The sequence below is a fragment of the Lupinus angustifolius genome, chromosome LG08 (assembly GCF_001865875.1).
Source record: "Lupinus angustifolius cultivar Tanjil chromosome LG08, LupAngTanjil_v1.0, whole genome shotgun sequence".
Taxonomy (NCBI): domain Eukaryota; kingdom Viridiplantae; phylum Streptophyta; class Magnoliopsida; order Fabales; family Fabaceae; genus Lupinus; species Lupinus angustifolius.
In genome coordinates this window covers 8867715-8891036 of record NC_032016.1, presented here as the reverse complement: position 1 = coordinate 8891036, position 23322 = coordinate 8867715, and the positions used below count along the sequence as shown (strand labels likewise).

At 35.0% G+C, this 23322-nt stretch overlaps 3 protein-coding genes across 6 annotated transcripts in view; 1 reads left to right on the top strand and 2 right to left on the bottom strand.

The window, feature by feature from the left end:
• Positions 1-17149, top strand: part of LOC109354528 (piezo-type mechanosensitive ion channel homolog) — a 22236-nt gene extending 5087 nt beyond the window's left edge. For all 4 annotated transcript variants that reach the window (XM_019597108.1, XM_019597107.1, XM_019597110.1 and 1 more), the window contains 15 exons: positions 75-190; positions 1923-2007; positions 4511-4726; positions 4812-4989; positions 6058-6186; positions 6335-6508; positions 6620-6853; positions 7075-8613; positions 8958-11434; positions 11842-12237; positions 13786-13944; positions 15024-15533; positions 15852-15999; positions 16089-16233; positions 16595-17149. In XM_019597108.1, coding sequence (XP_019452653.1) covers positions 75-190; positions 1923-2007; positions 4511-4726; positions 4812-4989; positions 6058-6186; positions 6335-6508; positions 6620-6853; positions 7075-8613; positions 8958-11434; positions 11842-12237; positions 13786-13944; positions 15024-15533; positions 15852-15999; positions 16089-16233; positions 16595-16730 — 6642 coding nt within the window. In that variant the 3' untranslated portion in view covers positions 16731-17149. The remainder of the gene's footprint in view (positions 1-74; positions 191-1922; positions 2008-4510; positions 4727-4811; positions 4990-6057; positions 6187-6334; positions 6509-6619; positions 6854-7074; positions 8614-8957; positions 11435-11841; positions 12238-13785; positions 13945-15023; positions 15534-15851; positions 16000-16088; positions 16234-16594) is intronic.
• Positions 18111-19536, bottom strand: LOC109353278 (methyl-CpG-binding domain-containing protein 4-like). The gene is made up of 2 exons (XM_019595483.1): positions 19422-19536; positions 18111-18783 (listed from the first exon to the last, which is right to left on the bottom strand). Exons 1-2 carry the CDS (start codon positions 19449-19451, stop codon positions 18292-18294), a joined length of 522 nt encoding a protein of 173 aa, XP_019451028.1. The 5' UTR covers positions 19452-19536; the 3' UTR covers positions 18111-18291.
• Positions 21140-23084, bottom strand: LOC109353422 (probable LRR receptor-like serine/threonine-protein kinase RKF3). Its single transcript, XM_019595691.1, has one exon. The coding sequence runs from the start codon at positions 23075-23077 to the stop codon at positions 21197-21199; it is 1881 nt and encodes a 626-aa protein (XP_019451236.1). The 5' UTR covers positions 23078-23084; the 3' UTR covers positions 21140-21196.

Below are 23322 nucleotides of genomic sequence, written 5' to 3'. Positions count from 1 at the left end.
TATTTATGTGTTCACTTATGCACTTTGCTTCTGATGTGTTTGACACTCTTGTATTATCCTTTCATGTCACACAGCTGTCCTTCATTAAATCTGATTTGGAGGAGATGGGCTTTATTGTTTCAAGGACAGATTGTAGCTTGACTGAGAAACTTCTTCCCTCTAACCATTCGTTTTTTATCCGTGAGTCGAGGTAATCAAATAGTAATCTTCTTATCCTAATTGCTTTATGTCATATCTTTTCAAAGATATGTTCAAACACTTATCAATGATTATCATATTCAGTTGAGTTAAAAGAATATTTTACTGCACGACTATAAAACCTGTGCCTGAATGTTTAGTAGTAAAAAGCCAAAAGGGGAATAAGCTCTCTATAGTAGAGATAGGAATGTTTTGTTAAAAAGTGAACAAGTTAGATAATATAACACTAAGAATGAATGTATTAGAGAAAAATTTGAAGTAGAACCCATTGTAAAAAAGATGGGAGAATTTTGTGTTCGAGGGTTTAGGCATGTACAGAGAAGACTTGTGAAAGCCATGACAAGGAGAATAGATCAGATAGAAAGTAGTTTAGTAGTTCAATAGTTAAAGGTTGTAAGAATAGAGAGAAAAGAAAGAGAACAGAGAGAAATAGAGAGTTATAACATCTGAATTATTACTAAATGAAAGTTAGTTACAAAATAGGAAGGTAAGAGATATTTATAGTTAGAGTAGACTGGATAACTTACACAATAAGCTAATCCCAAGTGTAACTAACTTGGTTATAGAGTATAAACTAACACCTATCACCTATCCCTTATTACATTTGTCACTATTCTCTAGTATACCTCCCTGAATGTGCTTAGTCTTGTTGTGTAAAACAGGATTATGTGCTTAGTCTTGTTGTGTAAGACTAGCTCAACGTACTTAGTCTTGTTGTATGAAACATGATTATGTAACATTGCAACTGTAGTGAGATTGTCACAATATATGATAGTAGTTCTATGTGGAAACTTTATCTCAGTTAAAAGGGACTCTATCCACATTAATTACTGAGATGTAAGAGCTAAGCTCTTTTACTCAGCTTCTGTGCTTGATCTAAAGATGGTGTGTTGCTTTTTAAACTACCAAGTAACTACATTAGGACCAAGAAATGCACAAGCGCAAGAGGTTGATTTTCTATCATCTATATCTGTAGCCTAGTTAACATCACAGAATACAGTTAGGGCCCGAGGAGTAGGCACAACAGCTTGTTTAATAGATAAACCAAAGGTCATAGTGCCTTGTAAATATTTTAGAATTCTTTTGACAGCAACCAGCGAGACATAAGAGGGTTGCCAAGAAATTGACAAACTTTGTTTACATTGTAGACAATAAAGGTAAAGGGAAACTAAGAAAAACTATAAGTGAAACCCTTAGAAAATGGTTTAGCTTTTAATAGTTTGTCTATAGACAATATATACAACTCACAAGTCAACCCTAAAATTTCATTAAGTGTATTGGAGACTGCCACGAATTAGCAGAAAATCAGCTGATGCTACCACTTGTAAACCACTACATGGCTTACTGACCTTTGTATCTGTGGGGTGGAATGGCATGGATTGGTGGGGCTAGAGGTGAAGCATATGACTGAAAATAACCCTTTAGTATCAGTTTGGTATGGGTGAAAAATATGGGTGGATGCTATTAACTATGTGGGGAATGTTTAAACTCAATATTTGGTTGAATGACATTCTTGATTGCAGTTAGGAAGTTCTTTAAGATGTTATAAAACTGAGATTGAAATAAAAATGGTTACACGTGATTAATGTGTCAAATTTGCTTAATATTGGTCAGATTATATTTTTCTGCAAATACTTCACATTTGCTGCTTCACTTTTGTTACTAGATTTTTAGTTTCAGAATATGGCTTTACATCTTGCCCAGTGCCTTAATTTAATGTGCAGATTTGGTGTGAGACACACAAATGTTTTACTGAGAGGAGCTGTTTTTCGGAACTTCAGTATCAACTTTTTCACGTACGGTTTCCCGGTATATATTCTTGAAAACATATTATAATTTTCCTTTTGTATCAGTGTTGATCGGTGAACATTTAATCCTAGAGTATGAGGTATGAAGTATGAGAGAGTATATTCCACTCTACAATTCAGGTCTTCCTAGAATGTTTACAAATTATGGAACAATTAACTAGATGAGTGGTTAATTATGTCAATATATGCTTAAACCATTATCATCCTTTCTACATTCTTTACCACTGTCATTATAATTTGTGGAGTCAACTACAGGGATTAAACAATACAATAATATCCTATTATAAATCTTGTATATCATCAAACATTTACATCTTAATCTTTTATAATAATTTTGCTTATTATTTTTCTTGATCTCCTTTTTCTAGCAATTGGACTACTCTTCATCTGACCTACCTTCTTCATTGGGCTCTTACAAATTTTCTCCCATTTGGCTGAACCACCTTTGATGGCATTCTACCATTTTTTCCCACAATAGGTGTTTCCTCAAATTTCTATTTAACACATTCATTCCTAATCATTTCTCGTGCAGTGTGTCCACTCATCCAACTGAATTTTCTTGTTGAATGTCCAACATTCAGCCCCATACAATATCACAACTTTTCTTTTTATCCGCCACACTTGAATCATATGATTTACACCTCTCTCTATTTTCCCGTCATTTTTTATGATGGACGCATACTTAAGCTAGAATCAGTGTGCCTCCTACTAAAATTACATTCCATATAATTCTTCTACTTCTATTGTAAGGAAAGCCATGGGCATCCAAAGCTTATCTCCCCATATCTAACTATCCATTTATTTCCTATCTCTACTCTTCGACTGGGATTGTATCATATACACGAAGCATGCTTTGTGATACCAATTCTTGAATATGCCTAGTAAGTACACCTAACAGTAAGATAAGGGTTCAAAATTGATCTTTGGTGTAATCCTATATTAATAGGGAAATATGCTATGGCCCCATCTTTTTTTCTCACACAAGATGTAACTCCATCATACATATCTTTGATTGCTCAATTATAGGCAATACGAGTTCCATTCTTTTGTAGAGTATTCAACAATACATCTCTTGACATCTTATATACGCTATTTAAAATCGATGAAAACCATGAACAAGTCTTTTTTTATTCCTCCAATATCACTCCACCAATGTTTGTAGTGTGTATTTTGCTTCCATGGTTGACCGCTAAACATAAATGTTGAATTGATTTTATACTGCGAGCCTTTTGTCTTAATTTCCTCCGAGTTACTTTTGTATATATCTTCATAATATGGTTCATGAGCTTAATTCCTTTATAATATGTACCGGTTCACATATCTCAATTGCTCATATAAATAGAGATTAAGGTACTATTCTGCCATTCGTGTGATATTTTCTGAGCCTTCATAATGTTGTTAAACAATATTGTGAGCCAACTTATACCTTCCCCAATAGATAATTATTTGGTCCTACTGCTTTATTGTTATCCTTCTTCTCATATACTTCTTTTACCTTGAACTCTCTAAATCTATGATGAAAAACATAATTTTGATCTTAGTCTTTAGCCTATTAGAGTGAAATTAAAATCAGGTGTCCTTCATTATACCGTAACTTAGAAGGGAACAGATACATACTGAAGACAAGATATGATTCCTAATAAGCAAATATCCTTAAAAAGAAGGTAAAATAATTATTCTATAGATATCCTTATAGTGGTTGCATTTTTTTAAGAATAATAGTATAATCTATACGTTAATTAACACTGAAGTAGTCTATTACATCATATCAAATGTAAGATCAAGCAACATATTTCAGGACTAATGCCTAAAATAGCTAACTGGTTGATAAGGTGTGAGCACCTATAGCCACACAATCTCAGTAGGACTTGTAGGATTCTTTTGGATTATACAGCAAAAACCTGCCATTCTGTTAATAAGGCTGGCCCTGGGTAGGTGTATCAGGTGCAACTGCCCAACGCCTACGATGATGAGGGACCTATTATCTTAAAATAACTTTAATTAAATATTTTATTTTTCTACTTCAGTTTATTAATATGCTTATTTTTATAAATCATATAATAGTTTTAGTACATTTCATACTTTGACTTTGGATTCATTTGAAAAATATGTTAATAGAGACAAGATGGTAAAACTTTAGGGCTCATCAAAGTTGATATTTTGTTCAAACTTATGTTAAGTTTTATAGTCTAAAACAATGAGTTTTGTTGGCAAAAATGCGGTATATAAGGTGTGAGCACCTATACCCACACAATTTCCCAGATCTCCATTAAAATTTGCGTAAGAAAAAGTTTTTAATAAATTTAGGCTCATGTTTTTTCCTGCATTAGGCCTCAAGTATGTCAGAAACAGCCTTGATTATGCTTTAGATTAGGTACATAATCTTGTTTGAGATATTTCTTTGACAAATTTGCAACTGCTAATTTCAGTTGTCATATACATTTAATCCACTTAATATCAAATGATTTGCTTATACGTTTCCCACATTATAATATATGTTTCAGGTCTCCTTATTTGCCCTTTCCTTTTGGAGCTTCCATTTTGCAAGCTTATGTGCGTTTGGACTACTTGCTTACGTTGGCTACGTTATCTATGCATTTCCTTCCTTATTCCGTCTGCACCGGTTGAATGGGCTACTTCTCGTCTTCATTCTTTTGTGGGCTGTTAGCACCTATATATTTAATGTGGCATTTTCGTTTCTGAATTTGAAACTTGGGCAGGTAAATTATATCCTTCAGGATGGCGGTTTTTATCACTGAGTAAAGTATATTTTGAATAATTGTAATATTTTATACTTGTTTACAGGACATGAAAATCTGGGAGATGGTGGGTCTGTGGCACTATCCAATACCTGGTTTTTTTTTGCTTGCACAATTTTGTCTTGGGATTTTGGTTGCATTGGGTAATCTTGTGAACAATTCTGTTTTCCTCTGCTTATCTGATGAGGGTGGACAATCTTCTAATGACTCTACCTCAGTAAAAGGTAACAAGTCATAGTCTCATCAATACGTGTTATTTGAAAACCTGACATACTCCTTTAATTTAAGGTTACGTTTAGCCATGTTGGAAGTCCCACATCATCTCCCCTATTCTGCTTGGTTTATGATATCTCTGTTGGGTTACTCCTCTCATTACTAATTGGTTTTGTGATGAAATCTTAACATGATATGAGAGCCAAAACTCAATTTCTCTGGTTCTCTTTCATGGGCCAGAAAGAGCCCTTCGCTTGGTCTATAGGGCTTCTCTAGAGGGGTATTGGAAGTCCCACATCATCTTCCTCAATCTTCTTAGTAAGATTTATTACATGTTGGGCTACTCTTCTTATTGTCAATTGGTTTTGAAATAAAACCTTAACAACCCAGTTGCCCTTTTATTTGTATATGCTTCCGAGTAGGTATGTAAATATGCAAGTGCGTTTGTTTTCTTTTTCTTGATAAATTTAACTCCTCTGGTAATCATTTGGAATGGTTAAATTTTGGTTTGTAATATTTATGAAAAAATGGTCTGTCAATTTTCTACTGTTGCAAACAATAAATATGTTTGCTCCCAGCAGTTCCATTCAAGCTTCATGATTTTTGTATGGTTCCAACTTCGAGCTTTTTCTTTCCCTTTTGGCATTCTCATACCTCATATTACAATGCTTTGTCAATGAAAATGATTTATGATAGAACATTATGACATCATTCGACCTATGTAGCCAACCTCACATAGTGAGATTAAGGATTGATGTTGTTGTTGAATTGCTGTCATCTGCCAAATGTAACAGTCTCTTGTATCATCTTCATTTAATCTTTGTAAGAGCTCTTTCCGCAGACAATTGTGAATTTTCCTATTTGGTGCTTATTTATATGCATTGATATTTGGTTTATCAGAAATTTTATTAGTTTGAAACTTTTATACGCTATTTTGTGACCATCTTATTAGATGTGTGGCTTCTTGCTGCTGTTTTATCTGATCTTTTACTCCAAAAAATATATAATTGGTTGGCTATATTAAATTTATTTATATTGTCTAATTTCTATTATGTCATATCAATCTTTCTTACCCACAGAGGAGGGAGAGACAAAGGTATTGATTGTGGCAACGATAGCATGGGGATTGCGCAAAAGCTCTCGGGCTATCATGCTGGCATTGATCTTTCTCATTGCCTTAAAACCTGGTTTCATCCATGCTGTATATAGTATGTTATTATCAAATCCTGGCATGCTCATTTTGCATTTATTTCATTTAGTGATTCATGAAAATCATTTACCTTGATTCTGTAGTTTATCATGTTACGGTATCTTATGGTCGTTTATTGATCAGCTTAAATTTTATCTGTTCTTCAGTGATATTCTTCTTGATATATCTTTTGAGCCACAATGTCAGCAGAACGGTACGACAGGCTATGATTCTTCTATGTGAGATTCATTTTGCACTGTTGTATGTTCTTCAAATTAATTTAATCTCTACTGCTTTGGAGAAAAAAGGCTCTGTAACCATGGAAGTTGTAACGCAATTAGGTATTTAATGGATTTATTGGTCTTTTTTTCTAATATTTTATCAAAGCTATGGCCATTCATTGTGTAATAAGTGAATTGAAGATTCACCATATATTTCACAAATTCTTGCAGGTCTCCTCGAAGAAGATAGTGCCTGGGATTTCTTGGAAGTAGCTTTGCTTGGTTGCTTCTGTTCGATTCATAACCATGGTTTTGATATGTTATTTTCATTTTCAGCAATCATACAGCATGCTCCTAGCCCCCCTTTTGGGTTTGGCATCTTGAGAGCTGGTCTTAACAAATCTGTTCTGTTGTCTGTATATGCATCCTCCTCTGTGAGATACAGTGATGACAGTTTCTCTTATGGTAATGTCAAGAATGTTTATAGTGCTTCGGAGTTAGTTTACTTCTAGATATAGTGAGTAATACATATAAAACCCATAATAATATAAATGGCGTTACTTCAAGGTGACCGGTATACTGATATTCTTGCACATTGTCTCTGGTAACTAATAGCTAAAAGTAGTTAAGGAAATGGAGGGGGTTGATTGTGATCCGTGTTTGTTCCTCATATTTTATTTTCACAGAAAGAAGAATTGCGTTGTATCTGAGTGCAATTGGGCAGAAGTTCCTATCTATATACCATTCATGTGGCACCTACATTGCTTTCCTGACTATTCTTCTCACGGTATACATGGTGAGACCCAATCACATATCATTTGGTTACCTGTCACTTCTCCTACTTTGGATTACTGGAAGGCAACTTGTTGAGAGAACAAAAAGACAGCTTTGGCTTCCATTGAAAGTGTATGCAATTTTGGTGTTTATCTTCATATATAGCTTGAGCAGCTTCTCAAGCCTTGAGAGGTGGTCATCCAAATTAATAGATCTCTATTTTTATCTGGGATATGACTCAAACGTGTCTTCTTTTCAAAATGTTTGGGAGTCTCTGGCAGTCTTAATTGTCATGCAACTTTATAGCTATGAAAGACGGCAGAGCAAGCAGGACAGGCAGGATTACTTGGATCAGTTGGAGCCAGGGGTAGTTGGGTTTATCAGGCGATTTCTTATCTGGCACAGTCAGAAGATCTTGTTTATTGCTCTGTTTTATGCATCTTTGTCCCCAATTAGTGCATTTGGTCTCTTGTATTTGCTTGGCTTTGTTGTCTGCTCCACGTTACCAAAAACTTCTAGTATCCCATCCAAATCATTCTTAGCATACACGGGTTTTCTGGTGACCGCTGAGTATCTTTTTCAGATGTGGGGTATGCAGGCTGAAATGTTTCCTGGGCAAAAGTACTCTGATATATCTCTGTTTTTGGGTTTTTGTGTATTCAAGCCAGGCTTTTGGGGTCTAGAGTCCGGGTTGAGGGGAAAAGTGCTAGTGATTGTTGCCTGTACCCTTCAATACAATGTCTTCCGTTGGTTGGAAAGGATGCCAAATACAGTTCTAAACAAAGGACCATCGGAAGAACCCTGCCCTCTGTTTGTTTCCATAGAAGATGCGTTCAATGATGTTACTACATGTAATGAAGAAAGCAAACCATCATGTAATTCACAACCACCATCTGCAATGCACGAAGGGGTGTCTAACAAGTCATTGCGAATTTTAACCTCCGATCTGTCTCAAACACTTGATACCCCATCGTCTAAAACAAGAGGTTCTGACAGCAGTAGCAAGTATTCATTTGGGTTTATCTGGGGAAGCACCAAGGAGAGTCACAAGTGGGACAAGAAGCGGATTGTTTCTTTGAGAAAGGAACGATTTGAAATACAGAAATCAGTCTTAAAAGTATATTTGAAATTCTGGACCGAGAATATGTTCAATCTGTTTGGTCTTGAGATAAACATGATAGCATTACTACTGGCAAGCTTTGCCATCTTGAATGCAATATCTATGTTGTATATTGCACTGCTAGCTGCTTGTATTCTTCTGAATCGGCAAATTATACGCAAAGTATGGCCCACATTTGTCTTTTTGTTTGCTTCTATTCTCATCCTGGAATATTTCATAATCTGGAAGGATATGTTACCTTTGAATTCACGCGTTCCAAGTGAGATTCATTGCCATGACTGCTGGAAAACTTCAACTCTGCATTTCTATTATTGTGAAAAGTGTTGGTTTGGTAGGACTCTTATCCTTCTTTGAATTGCAACTTTCTGTAAGAATTCTATTGTCATGCCTTTATATTTGGTTCTAGACTTCTAGTGCTTTAAGTATTTGAGGCCATTAGAATGTTTCCTTTTAGCCTAAACATTTAGTTCATTGGATCTTTATCTTCGTTCATAAACTTGAATTATCTGGTTATTATCTTCCTATCTGGAGCCTTTCCCTCTATGGTCAAATGGAAGCTAGTGACATAGGATTTATGGGATTCCCACCAGTGCACTTTTAAATATGCATGTATTACTTAATATCCCATTTTCTGCATTGAATGACCTATTCTATTTATTTACTTTTATGCTGTAGGAATTACTGTTGATGATCCCCGGATATTGATTAGCTACTTTGTGGTCTTCATGCTTGCCTGCTTCAAACTTCGTGCTGATCGGTTCTCTAGTTTTTCAGGATCGTCAACATATCGTCAGATTGTGTCTCAACGTAGGAATACATTTGTTTGGAGAGATCTCTCTTTTGAAACTAAAAGCATGTGGACCATTCTTGACTATTTGAGGCTTTACTGCTATTGCCATCTACTAGATCTTGTGCTGATATTAATATTGATTACTGGAACACTTGAGTATGACATTCTGCATCTTGGTTATCTTGCGTTTGCTCTGGTATTCTTTCGCATGAGACTTGAAATACTGAAGAAGAAAAACAAGATATTCAAGTTCTTGCGCATATATAACTTTGCTGTTGTTATTCTTTCTCTTGCTTATCAGTCTCCTTTTGTGGGGGGATCAAGTTCTGGAAAATGTGAGACAGAGAATTACATTTATGAGATTATTGGTTTTTATAAATATGATTATGGTTTTCGGATTACTGCAAGATCTGCAATTGTAGAGATTATCATTTTTGTGCTGGTATCACTTCAGTCGTATATGTTTTCCTCTCAAGAGTTTGATTATGTATGTCGTTACCTGGAAGCAGAGCAAATTGGTGCTATTGTGCGTGAGCAAGAGAAAAAGGCTGCATGGAAAACTGCACAGTTACAACACATTCGTGAAAGTGAGGAGAAAAAACGACAGCGTAATATGCAGGTGGAGAAAATGAAATCTGAAATGCTCAACCTGCAAATACAACTCCATAGCTTGAACGCATCCACTATTGATGGATTTTCTCACAGTGGTGAAGGTCTAAGGAGGAGGAGGAGCACTTCTCTTACACCAAATAATGACATTGGAATCCTTGACAAAGAACTGGTTCTGGGGAAACTAGATCAAACAATAAGAGAGGATTCCATTTTTCCAATTGAAGTGCATGAATCATCTGCTTGCGTGAATGTAGAAACTCCATTAGCAGATGAGTATATGAATCATTCAGTGGATTCCCCTCTTTGTGAAATTACTGAAATAGATGATACTTCTAGTGATTCTGGAAAAAAAGACAAAGTTAGAGGGCAAGCCAAAGAAAACCCATTGAAATCTGCTGTACAATTAATAGGTGATGGTGTTTCCCAGGTACAGTCCATTGGAAATCAGGCAGTCCATAACTTGGTGAGCTTTCTCAATATTTCACAAGATGATTCTGATTCAAATGAGCACACAAACATTGATGATCAGATATATGATGAGATGGAAAGTCAAAAAACTCGGCATATTTATATGGATCGTTCTTCATCTGTGCTGTCTGATAAAAGTTCTGATGCTGCAAGTCTGCAGTTAGGAAGGATCTTTCGTTATATATGGTACCAGATGCGTTCCAATAATGATGTTGTATGTTACTGTTTCTTTGTTCTTGTGTTCTTATGGAACTTCAGTTTGTTATCAATGGTGTATCTTGGGGCTCTTTTCTTGTATGCTTTATGTGTAAATACAGGCCCAAGTTACATCTTCTGGATTATCATGCTAATCTATACAGAAGTTTATATTTTACTTCAGTATCTCTATCAAATTATCATCCAGCACTGTGGGTTGAGTATTGATCCATTCCTGTTACGAGAATTGGGTTTTCCATCACACAAAATCATGTCTTCATTTGTTGTCAGTTCCTTACCTCTCTTTCTTCTCTATTTATTTACTCTCCTTCAAAGCTCCATTACGCCAAAAGATGGTGAGTGGGTGTCCTCTACAGACTTCAAGTTTAAGAGGAATGATCTCCACAGGAAAGATCATCCCACTAGTTATAACTGGCAAGAGAGAGCATGGAATCTGCTAAATCAGATGTCTAACATGGTCAAACTGATAATCAGGAGCTCCTTCAGATATTGGAAATCACTCACACAAGGAGCAGAATCTCCTCCTTATTTTGTCCAGGTGTCTATGGATGTTAACTTCTGGCCGGAGGACGGGATTCAACCAGAGAGGATTGAATCTGGAATCAATCAGTTGCTCAGAGTAGTCCATAATGATAAATGCAAAGAAAAAAACCCAAATCTTTGCCCTTTTGCTAGTAAGGTAAATGTCCAAAGCATTGAAAGAAGTCAAGAGAGTTTCAATGTTGCCTTGGTTGTTTTTGAGGTCGTGTATGCCTCTCCTGTAGTTGAGTGTTCTTCGGCAGAATGGAATAAGTCCCTAACTCCTGCAGCTGATGTAGCCAAGGAAATCCTCAAAGCTCAGTCTGCAGGTTTTGTGGAAGAAGTGGGATTTCCTTACCGTATACTTTCTGTAATTGGTGGAGGCAAGAGAGAAATTGATCTGTATGCCTACATATTTTGTGCAGATCTGATTGTATTCTTTCTTGTTGCCATCTTCTACCAGTCTGTCATAAAAAATAAAAGTGAGTTCCTTGAAGTTTATCAGCTTGAAGACCAGTTTCCAAAAGAATTTGTCTTTATTTTAATGGTATGTCCTTTTCAATTTATCCTTTTGTCATTTGACTTGCCTGGTAAAGTTTGTCTATAGTTAATATTAGCAAACTGAAAAAGACCAAGTATGACAGCATTTATGTAGTTCTCTGATCTTTTTACTCTGGAAAATTGCTCTGAACCTTTGAAATAGTTCAACTTATGATTGTTTTTCCCCAACTGAAAGGAACATTTCGATTTTTTTTAATCATTTTTTCGTAATATATAGCACTTAAAAAGAGAATGACTATAGTTCTTTATTGGAAGTATATGAAACACTTTTATCAATTTCTCTGTGATGAATATATATGTTAAAATGACATGATGTATTGCACTTTTCATTTATTTCTCTGGCTAGAGTTGCCAAATTTATAACTCCTAACAAGAGTTATTTTTTCTATTCAGGCTATTTTCTTCTTGATTGTGCTTGACCGTATAATATACCTTTGCTCATTTGCCAGTGGGAAAGTGATTTTCTATATTTTCAACCTCATTCTCTTCACATGTTCAGTAACTGAGTATGATTGGCAAATGGACCCGTCCCAACAGCATGGAGCTCGGTTAGCTCTCCGTGCCATATTTCTTGCAAAATCGGTTTCTCTAGCACTGCAGGCTTTACAAATGCGATATGGCATTCCTCACAAGAGTACATTGTATAGGCAGTTCTTGACCAGTGAAGTTTCACGAATCAACTACTTGGGATATAGACTTTATCGTGCTCTGCCATTCCTGTATGAATTAAGATGTGTACTTGACTGGTCATGCACAACTACATCGCTGACCATGTATGACTGGCTAAAGGTAGGTTCTGTAAATATTCACTTCTAAAATCACTACCTATCATCCATAATGTAAAATTTCCATCATTCTACTCTTTTCCCAATATGCATCTGCCCTTTCTAATATTTGAATGTCTTTATCTTGCTTCTTTTGGAGGTTGAATTTGACCATGATTGTTTATGTTTGCCTCAATTTGTCTTTGCACATGTATCATGTAATTTTCAGTTAACTATTAATTGCTAGAGTTTTTTGCGTGGTTTTCATGGTATTGTTTGCTGCAACCTTTCTGCCCTTGAATTTTGCATGATCTTCTCTCATTTATTTTTCTGATCCTAAGAACTAGCTGGAGAATACAAAGAAACTTATGGAAATTGTACTATCTGTACTACATATTAATTCGTGTTCTATTGTTAAAGATCACTTAATTTAAAATGGTTGCTTTGAAAATATCATGATTTTATGACTAGCAAAAGATATCACTGTATGATTTGTTTGGTAATGTTGATGATTTTGGTTAGTTCTAGGGAATAAGGACATGATAGAAATGGCTATAAACGGAGAATATTATTGAAAGGAGTAACATGATTGCAGCAAAAGACAAACCCAAAAGTCCCATTTATATTAATACTAGACTCCTAGTCATAGGAAAGAAATATAGAGTATAAATATGAATGACATCCTGCCAATGATATTATGAGATATTTTTCATATATTCTCTCTCCCTTGAGCTAAATCTTCCAAAGATTGAGCTTGTTACAATTACACAAACTAAAGATAATAAACTAAAATAATTTAAGACAACATTAAGATCTTGGAAAAACACAATGAAATATGTGTTGTTGTAAAGGCGTAAATGGGAAGAAGGATCAAACAGCAATTGGGATGAAACCGAATTGCATTTGGGACAAAGCCAATCTATTTGGATGGAAATGATTGAACATATCAAGGATGTTGGATCATCAGGTAGAACTAACTGGAGATGCATAATGGAGACTCATAAAAAAGAAGGCGAACCAGTGCACAAGGCTCCCCACCTAGTGGGGTCTGGGGTAGATGTATGCAGCCTTACTGTCATAAGAGGAGAGGTTGTTTCCAGGATTTGAACCTGTGACCTGTTGGTCACAAAGCCACAATCTTATCGTTATACCGAGACTCACCTCATGAAAACGAAAAAATATGTTGTTCTACCATCAGTTCCTACTCTATATAATCATGTAGGACTTGTTTTCTTATTCTGCCTTCCACGTCTTGGTGGTAGTTTGACTTTTTAGATTATATTACTTTTTCAGTTAGTATTTACATAATAGCTTAAACTTTTGGGAAAATCTGTCATCAATATGGTATTAGAGTTTCTATGACCAATTGGAAAGGAGATGAAATCCTTACCACTCCCATTCATCTTAATAAAAATAGTTGAATCTTAGCAGGAGGTAAGATTGGACTGTGGAATGTCCATTGACATCAAAATCCATTTGAAAGAGTTTCTTTTTCAGGTGGTGCTCATCTCCTGCTTCCAAATTATGATTAGTTTTGAAACTAACACCTATATCTTTTTCTTCCTTTTGATAGCTTGAGGACATAAATGCAAGTTTGTACCTTGTCAAATGTGATTCGGACTTGAATAGATCAACACACAAACCGGGGGAGAAGCAAACGAAAATGACCAAATGCTGCAATGGGATATGCCTGTTCTTTGTATTAATTTGTGTTATATGGGCTCCAATGCTGGTAAGATAATTGTAATAGGCCTTCATTTCATAATTTATTAATAGAAATGAGGTATGTTTTCCATGCAAATAACAGAATGAATTTTTGTCTGACACTGCTGCTTTATAGATTTGTTACTATATGAATGTTTAGTTAATGACTGAAAGGCATTCCATTTATCCTTTCACCACTTAAAATTAGTTTAGAAAAAGCTATTAGAAGTAGAATATAACATAAATTTTGATGTATTTTAATTTCATTTTGATACTGTCTTGAATTTTATTGATATTACAATATATTCCAATCAGGATGTGCCATGTGTACCTGGTATTTGTGTTACAACTTACAAGCCTGTAGGTTGATACTTGGGGGAGAATCAACTTAGGTTTATGTTTAACTAATGTCTCTGGCTCTCTTCAACTGAGTCAGCACAAGCTTCAAAATAAATTTATCGTATAAAGTTTGATTCTGTTAATGTTTGCCCTTAGGACGCATCCTACCGTTCTTCTGTTTTTATGTTGCCTTCTTTTCTTGAAAAATCCAAAAAAGTGTAGAAGTGCCAACATAAAAATGAAGGATATTATAATTTTATTTAATGATGGATGTTGGTTAGATTTTAGAATATCTTCAGTTGTCTCATGTCCACAACTTCATGCTAATATACTTTTATGAGGAACATGCATTTGCAAAATCATATCAAGTTTGGTACAAGATAGTATTAATTTTATCAATGATTCTTTTATTTTTAAAATTTTGTTCATAAATGGTTTTGTTAATAACTTGCTTTTTTCGAAGATAATTTAGTAACAATGCCAGATTGTCAACAACTTTTTTTGTGTTAATATCTTATTGAAGTTGAATGCATATGCATTTTATTCTGCTTATGTTCACATGATTGGCCATTGCATTTTTCTGATAACCACAATAGCTTATAACAAATTTATTGAAGTATATTTACTTTTTTCTTACAACCTGCCTATATATGCTTGATTCTATACATAGCTGGTCCTATGCCTGTGTAAAATGTGAATGTTGTATTAGTTAGACGACAACCAACATAAAAGTTTGATGAATTGTGATAATTTAATTTTTTCTTACAGATGTATAGCAGTGGTAACCCGACAAACATGGCAAATCCTATCAAAGATGCTAGCTTTCAGATTGATATCAAGACCGTAAGTGGAAGGTTAACTTTGTATCAGACTACTCTATGTGAAAGAATCCAATGGGATTCACTCAATTCTGATGTCAATCTTGATCCCAATGGCTATCTGGATGCATATAATAAGAATGATATCCAGTTGATATGCTGTCAAGCCGATGCTAGCACATTGTGGCTTGTCCCACATGTTGTTCGGACCAGATTAATTACATCCCTTGATCGGTACACAGATGACATGGAAATTTTTTTCACATGGATACTTTCAAGGGACAGGCCAAAAGGGAAAGAAGTTGTGAAGTATGAAAAGCCTGTTGATCCTCAATATCTTCCAAGACAGTCTGATGTTCGCAAAGTTCTTAACAGCTCTATGAATAGCTTTAGGATTTACAATGTTTATCCAAGATATTTCCGTCTCACTGGTTCTGGTGACATCAGAACTTTGAATGAGGTAATCATATTCAGAGTACTTATCTTCATTTAGCACTTTTTCCTGACTAACTTTTATGGGTTCTTCCATCAATTCATGGCTGCATGTCATTCTATACATTTGCGAAAATAATGGCATATTAGTGTGGGTGACCGGTAGGAACCAACTGTCTTCATTATCTACTGCCGTAATTTTTTCACATATGAGTCATTCCTTCATAGATAATCACGAGGAAAGAGGAGAGCTGGTGTTGGTGTCTCAGATCATTTTAATAATTACATATGTTTTGCCTCATAATGCTCCTGAATTTTATTTAAGAATCCAAAACCATTATTTCAGGATACTGCTGTTAGTGCTGATCTCATTCTAAACCGTGAGCAATTTGAGTGGTGGGCCTTCCGAGATATTCTGGCGTCAAATTTTAGTAGGGTTTGTGGAGGTTTGACAGGACCTATGGCAATCATAGTCTCCGAGGAAACACCACCACGTAAGTTGATTGTGACATTTTTAAAATATTGTGTCCAAGGGTTACCTTGTTGCTATGATGTTTCTAAGAGTATTGTAATACTGATGCAGAGGGTATTCTTGGTGACACGCTCAGCAAGTTCAGCATATGGGGGCTTTACATAACCTTTGTTCTAGCTGTTGGACGTTTTATCAGACTTCAATGTTCTGACTTAAGGATGAGAATTCCCTATGAGAACCTACCTTCCTGTGATAGGTACTGCACATTTCTTTCTCTAAGATGGCATTAGAAACTACAAAAAATTTATCCACTCATCCCTTAAGAATATACCAAGCCAATTCAATGTGGACTGAAGTAACTGAACATGCATTATTCTCCTAGCCAACCCTGTTTAAGATACTTGTTGTGTAACTATTTTTTTTTATCGGCAAATGTTAGTATATTAATATATGTTGTGGGCGAGACTCGAACCATCAACCTCATTCACTCCAACCCTTCACCCTAATCATTATATCATCTTATAACTCATTTTTTTATTTTCTAAATTTACTATGAGGGAGACATGAACCCACAACCTCCTTCACCCTATACTTACTGGTGTATGCTTCTTATGCAGGTTGATAGCTATCTGCGAGGATATATATGCTGCAAGAGCTGAGGGTGAGCTTGGAATTGAAGAGGTCCTTTACTGGACACTGGTGAATATATATAGGTCACCCCATATGTTGCTTGAGTACACCAAACCAGATTAAAACTTGTGGGGTTGAACAATACCTTATGGTTACTAACAACTAACAAAGCTTAATGCTCACATATAAATAATTATTTAATGGTTTTATTCTCGCACATATTGTAACCAGTGAAAGCCCCAACCATTCTGTCAGAAGCTCGGAGTAGTACCACGCAGGTTGAGGCCCGCACCATAAGATTAAAACCAATGTTGTAACACTATACTACTATAGGTGTGGTATTTATTATTATGGGATTAAGAAGAGCATATCGATGTGAATAATATTGGCGAAGAAGGTCTCGTGATTCATGACTGTAATTATGAGAGTGATTTTTTAATGATTATTTTTGGGGCAATCATGTATCAGGAAAAAAAACTCAATGTTGGGTTAGTGAGGTGAATATGTACAGTTGTTAACTAAGAAGAGCAATGTTCTCTACCCTTCTTTCTCTCCTTATTTCACAAGATTAATTCAACTGAAAGTTAAAATGAAATAGGAATATCATGTAATAATGAGATGACTACTTGACAAAATCATGTTTTTCCTTAAGAGAAAAAATGTAAGCTAGTTTTTTACACTACTATTATGTCTTAAATCCTTCATTTTTAATTATCATCATTTTTAACCAAAAATACTAAAATGAAGAGGCGTTTCTTTCCCATTTATCCATTTGATGATGAATATTTTAATTTGCACTACATCATCTTCTAACATGAGCCCTGCACATCCAGCAATGAAAACTTTCCCCCATCTGCTTTGACTATCATTAAAACACTTAAACCATCCATAACATTCAAGCTCAAGATTTTGAAAGTTTCTACATTGCCCCGTTCCTCCTTGATTCATCCCCTGTTTTCATTCCTTACAGTTGGGAAGTAGCAATGGCCGAAGCCCAACAGTACTACCGTTCTTTCACCCCAACACTACTTTTTGTGTACTTTTTCTTATACTAACAAGAATGTATTATACCCTTTTGGGTAAGGAATTAATCATTTTCGAAAGATGTAACTCTCTCTCCCAATAAGTGTCACTATCAGAAATTAAACCATTGACTTTTTGATCATCCGGAGAATCTAATTGGATTTTACGTCACTAGACCAACACCTTATTGACATTTTAATGTTCAACATCACTAGCTTTCTTTTTTTGGAAGGCCTAACTTTCTCAATAATAGGCATACATTAATAACTATTTTCTCCAACCATTATGGATCAGACTGAAACCTGTATGATTGCATTTCATTAGCTATTTTGTGCTAGTTGATCGGTGGGAGTGAGATATATCTCCCAAGGTATATAAACCACTGAGCTGCTTCCATGTCTAAACTCCATGGAACAAGTATTTTTGAGTATTAATAATTAGAGAGTTATTGGACAAAACAGAGGTTAATAAAACAATTCAAAAATAAAATAAGATAAATAATATAATACATCTGTTTAGGTTCAAGGGTCTATTACAACAAGACATGAAAATCATCATCTTCAAATCGATTTTCCCAAACATAGTCTCTAGAGTTAAATATATTTAACAAACCAACCAGAATGACCATCTAATCCAGCATGCAAACGAGTGATGACATTTCTCAAACATCATTTTTGGATGCCTTGACTTTTTTGGTAGAAGAATCCTTCTGCTGGAAAATCTCTGGGACAGTGTCCTGCATGATCTTTGGGGATGAAAAATCGAAGTCTGTGGCAGATATACCTTGGTATTGTGGATTGGTATTTAGAAATGCAGCTATCTCGTTGCGGGTTCTCATCTTTTTTCCTGTAGGTGTGATGTAGTAAGCATCCAATTTAGAGTAATCTTTTCTTAGCACCAAGCTTTTCCTAAAACCTTTTGGAGTCTTCGGGAGGTTAGGCTTGTCGATGACCCATGTCCGAGATGAATCGTAGTCAATATCAGCAGGTTCATCACAGGAACTATTTGCCTTTTTGCTGCAATGAAAAGGATCCTGTATAACCTTATGCCTAATCTCTTCAAACTCCTCCTGTGTATCAATCACTCTCCATTTCATGCAAATCTGACACTGCACAGCATATACATCAACTGAACCCTGACTCAACAGCGATCTCTGTCACAACAATTTGCCACCAGTTCAGAATACAGCACAATATTAGCTCTTCGATTAAGCCGAATAACCAATATAAGATTTCAAACTTCACAAATATGCAAACTTGCATCTCAATTTTCAATATATAATCCGTTAATTTTATCCGCTCGCAGGGTAAGGCCCCACACATCTTACATCCCCAAATCCCATTAAGTAGGAGCCTCGTGCAAATGGCTACCCTTTCTAAATCTGTTAATTTTACGAAGCAATACTATGCAACATTTGACCTATAATCTGTTAATTTTATCAGGAAATTCTATACAACTATGAACCCAATCAAACAGAAAATTAACCATTATACACAATGAAAGAACTCTGTGCAGATCGCTCAACAATAACTAGCTAACTAATAGCATAAATATCAATATTTCCTATTACATAATCATGAGGAAACATAAGATTTGATGATATGATTATGATTCAACTACATTGCAAAGAAATACCATTCATGAAAAACAAAAAGGCGATTACTTACTGTAAATCTGTGACTTAAAATCCAGAAGTTTGGGAAACCCTAATTTCCCTAATTAGAAACTAGAGTTTGAAAGTAAGAAAACAAAAGAGGAAATAGAGTTAAGAGAGAGAGAAGAAGAAAAAACCTTGGAAGAAGAAGAAGATCCACCTTTCATTATTTTTCACATAAACTTACCGACCGAGTCGAAGGAAACAGCACAGCCACCAGATTCTATTATCAGCCACAATAACGGCTTTTTCATATAAAACCTTAAACAAGAGAAAGACACGAAAGGAAGTGAAATTATGAGAACATATTAATATTTTAATTCTAATTAAATTAAATTTTAAATTATAAGATCAAAAATAATAAAATGTGCTACCACACGTGATGTATTATATATGTCTTTATACAAAAAAAATTTTAACTCTATCATTACTCATTATCATCTTTTTTATATGTTAATTAAATATTTTGTTATATTTTTTCAGGAATGTAATTATTTTTATATATATTTAGTATAACTAATAATGATAAATAAAAGAAATACATTAGTTATTATCTTAGATACTTTATCGTTTTATAGAAAAAAAATTATAATATCCTCAAATTGTCCATTCCCTTTATAAGTTTAAGTTTTACATGTGAAGAAATTTCTCCCTCAGAAAACTAGTTTCACTATTTGGTCATTTGGTCGATGTTTGGATACATATGTTGTACCAAAATTATTATTATTTATTATTATTATTATTAAAGAGCATTGAAATCCAATTATAGGTCATATAATTGTAGACATGTCATATAATAATCTGAGTATCTAATTCCTACTTTTATGAGTATTCTGTATTCAATTGATCCATGATCTTTGTTCACGTGTAGGATCCATATTTTATTTATGTTAAAGCTATATTTTCTAAATATACTAAATAACTTGATGATCAAAGAAGCCATGTTTCAATCATCATTTTACTTATGTTCCAATTATATCACAAATTATTAATAAAATCTATAGTTTAGTTGCCAAAAAATGGGATGTTCAAATAAAACATGTCTTCAGAGAAGCTAACAAGAGAAATTGAGCATATGAGACTCTCCACAAATCATCTTTTATTCACTGCTGAAACATGATGAATAGCTAGTATTCCATGTGGTTGCATTGCATTAAGTGCATAAATTATGAGATATATTCTATAAATTTAATATAAACATTATGCATTACAATTTCTGTTATTCACTCAAAGGTGTTTTGACTTCTACAAATTAAACTTTGTGGCCAACTAACATTAATCGATCTGTATATTTTGTATGATATAGTATTACTAACCTTGACAACTCTGTTAAGATAATGACCGGGATTCAGGTTTCTTTGTACTATGAAAAAATAAAATATAGCAAAGTGGCCATGTTATGAAGAATAAGCCAACAAAGCATAAGTAGCAAAACCACTTTCTATGTCATATTGTATTCTGATCTAATTGAAAGTTGATAACTACATGAAAAGAAAAAATAAATATAAATAACATTTTTATACCATTTGATAGTATATAATTAGTTTGGGATATGAAAACAGTAAATTTTAGGGCAGAGGATTTTGGTTGCAAGTGAACATGTTACACTTGAGAGAGACATTTATGTCAACTTCTCTTATTTTAGGGTTATCTATCATTGATATTGCTACATAACATGCCTTTATCCTCTTGTGACTCATGATGGTGATCCACATTATACTCTTATGACAATTTACATACCCAAACTGCAATTGGCATTGAGAAGAAAATAACATACCAATGCCATTCCTCTGCTAAAACACAAAGTATATGACTATATCCTTTTTCAATAAACATTCAGCATAAATTTGAATGTAAAAAAAATTATGCTAACACTAACGACCTAGTTGAAAGCAATCAAAATCTTGAAATCTCAATCTGTACTCAAAATCCTGGGGCTTGAGCCTCCTTTCTTCCTTAGAATTTGAAGAATGGGGTCACTTTCCAATGTATATGTTTGATATCCGGTTGGACTACAGAGCTGGCCAGAGGCACTTGTGCTCACAGTTCTCTCAATATCAAGCCTCCCAGCAACAAAAGGGATCGGCCGTTCCGGTATCGAAGGCACGGATTCATCATCTGTTTCCATCATTTTAACAACCTGATCCATTGTTGGCCTAGCATATAACTGTGGATGAGAGCAAAGTACTGCAATTAACACATACTTCTCAAGAACTTGTTCTGAACCAGGTTCTGCCATGCCATCTTCCATCACATCCAAAGCTCTACCTGTTCTAACCAATGACCAAGCCCAATCAGTCAAGGCTGAAGGTTGGCCATCATTGTCGGTTCGAAGAGCCTTCCTTCCACTCAAAAGCTCAAGAAGCACAACACCATAACTAAAAACATCACTTCTTTCTGTCAATTTCCCATATAAAGCATACTCAGGAGCAACATATCCCATTGTTCCGGCTACCCTTGTACTCATATGAGTCATTCCTTCGGGATTGAACTTCGCCAATCCAAAATCTGCAACCTTAGCTTCAAACTTATCATCCAAAAGTATATTATTAGCCTTAATATCCCTATGGATAATGGAAGGTTGGGCACCATAATGTAAATAAGCCAATCCCCTCGCGGTACCTAGCGCAATCTTTTGACGAATCGGCCAACTGAGTTTGATCCCTATAGAACCAAACAAATGATCATGAAGGCTCCCATTTTTCATCAAATCAGTAACAATAATCCTTTGGTAACCTTCATATTTAGTTGTTGCAGAACAATAACCTCTCAACGCGACAAGGTTCACATGCCTAATACTCGCAATGACCTCAACTTCATGAGTGAAACTTGCATCACCAGAAGCAGAACAATTCTTGAACCTCTTCAATGCAACCTCACTCCCATCAGAAATAACCCCTCTATACACATTACCATAACCCCCTCTTCCAATTATACTATCCCTATGAAAATTCTTAGTTGCCTTCTTAACATCATCAATAGTAAACCTAATCAAAGTAGTACTTTGATCCATTGAATCCAACCCAGAAACCAAATCCACCTCTGCAATATTTCCACCCTTACTCTTCCTTCTCAATTTCCAATACCCAAAAAACCCAACAACTAAAAGAAACAAAACAAAGAAAACAAGAACCGAAACAAGAACAATAACAACTTTTTTCTTACCACCAGAGGAACCCTGAGATGAAAAATCAAGGGAGAATAAACACTTAGCAGTACCAGAATCAGATGGTCCAAAATGATTAGAGAAAGCAGCAACATAAATAGAAGGATAAGCAGTGCAATCAGAAAGGTTCCCAATGGAAGGACCAGAAGCTGGTAAACTTGAAACACTAGTAGTACAAAGTGCACAAGGAGAATTATTCTCAAGTGATTGGTTACAGTTTCTATCAACATCTTGAAGCACAGACTTTGTAACCAAGGCTTCAAAATCTTGTTTAGTGGTTATGTTAATGCAACCATGAGATATATAACTTGTTTGAAAGCCACAAGAAGATCGAATATTGAAAGTGGAGTTGAAAGAGTTTGTATATGATTGGAAACTTTGCCAGCATGATTCTGAAGAGTTGAGGGGTGGTAGGAAGAAGGTGGTGCGGCGGAGATAGTCAGATTGTACAAGGCGGAAGGCTTGGCGGATGAACTGGCAGCGGGTGGTGGAGGTGAAGGAGGAAGGCCTGGCGCCACCGCTGAGGGTGGTGAGGATGGTGAAGTTAAGAGGACATGTAGAGTTTAAGGAGAATGAAGAAAAGAAGAGAGTGAAGAGAATAAGAAGGTAGAACAAAAGAAGGGTCATTGTAACAATTCGTTCAAGAATGAAGAATGAAGAATATGATTAACATCACAACTTAGATAGATAGATCATAGATTAATTTTATGGGTTTATTTTCCTATGTAAAGTTGTTAATTTGATCAAAGGTAAAAAGATTATGAGAATCTTTTTTATGGGTTGACATTTTGGTTATATTAAATTATATATATATATATAAATAAATAAGAGTTTTTTATATCCTCACTTATTCTTAATTATTAATTTCTTTA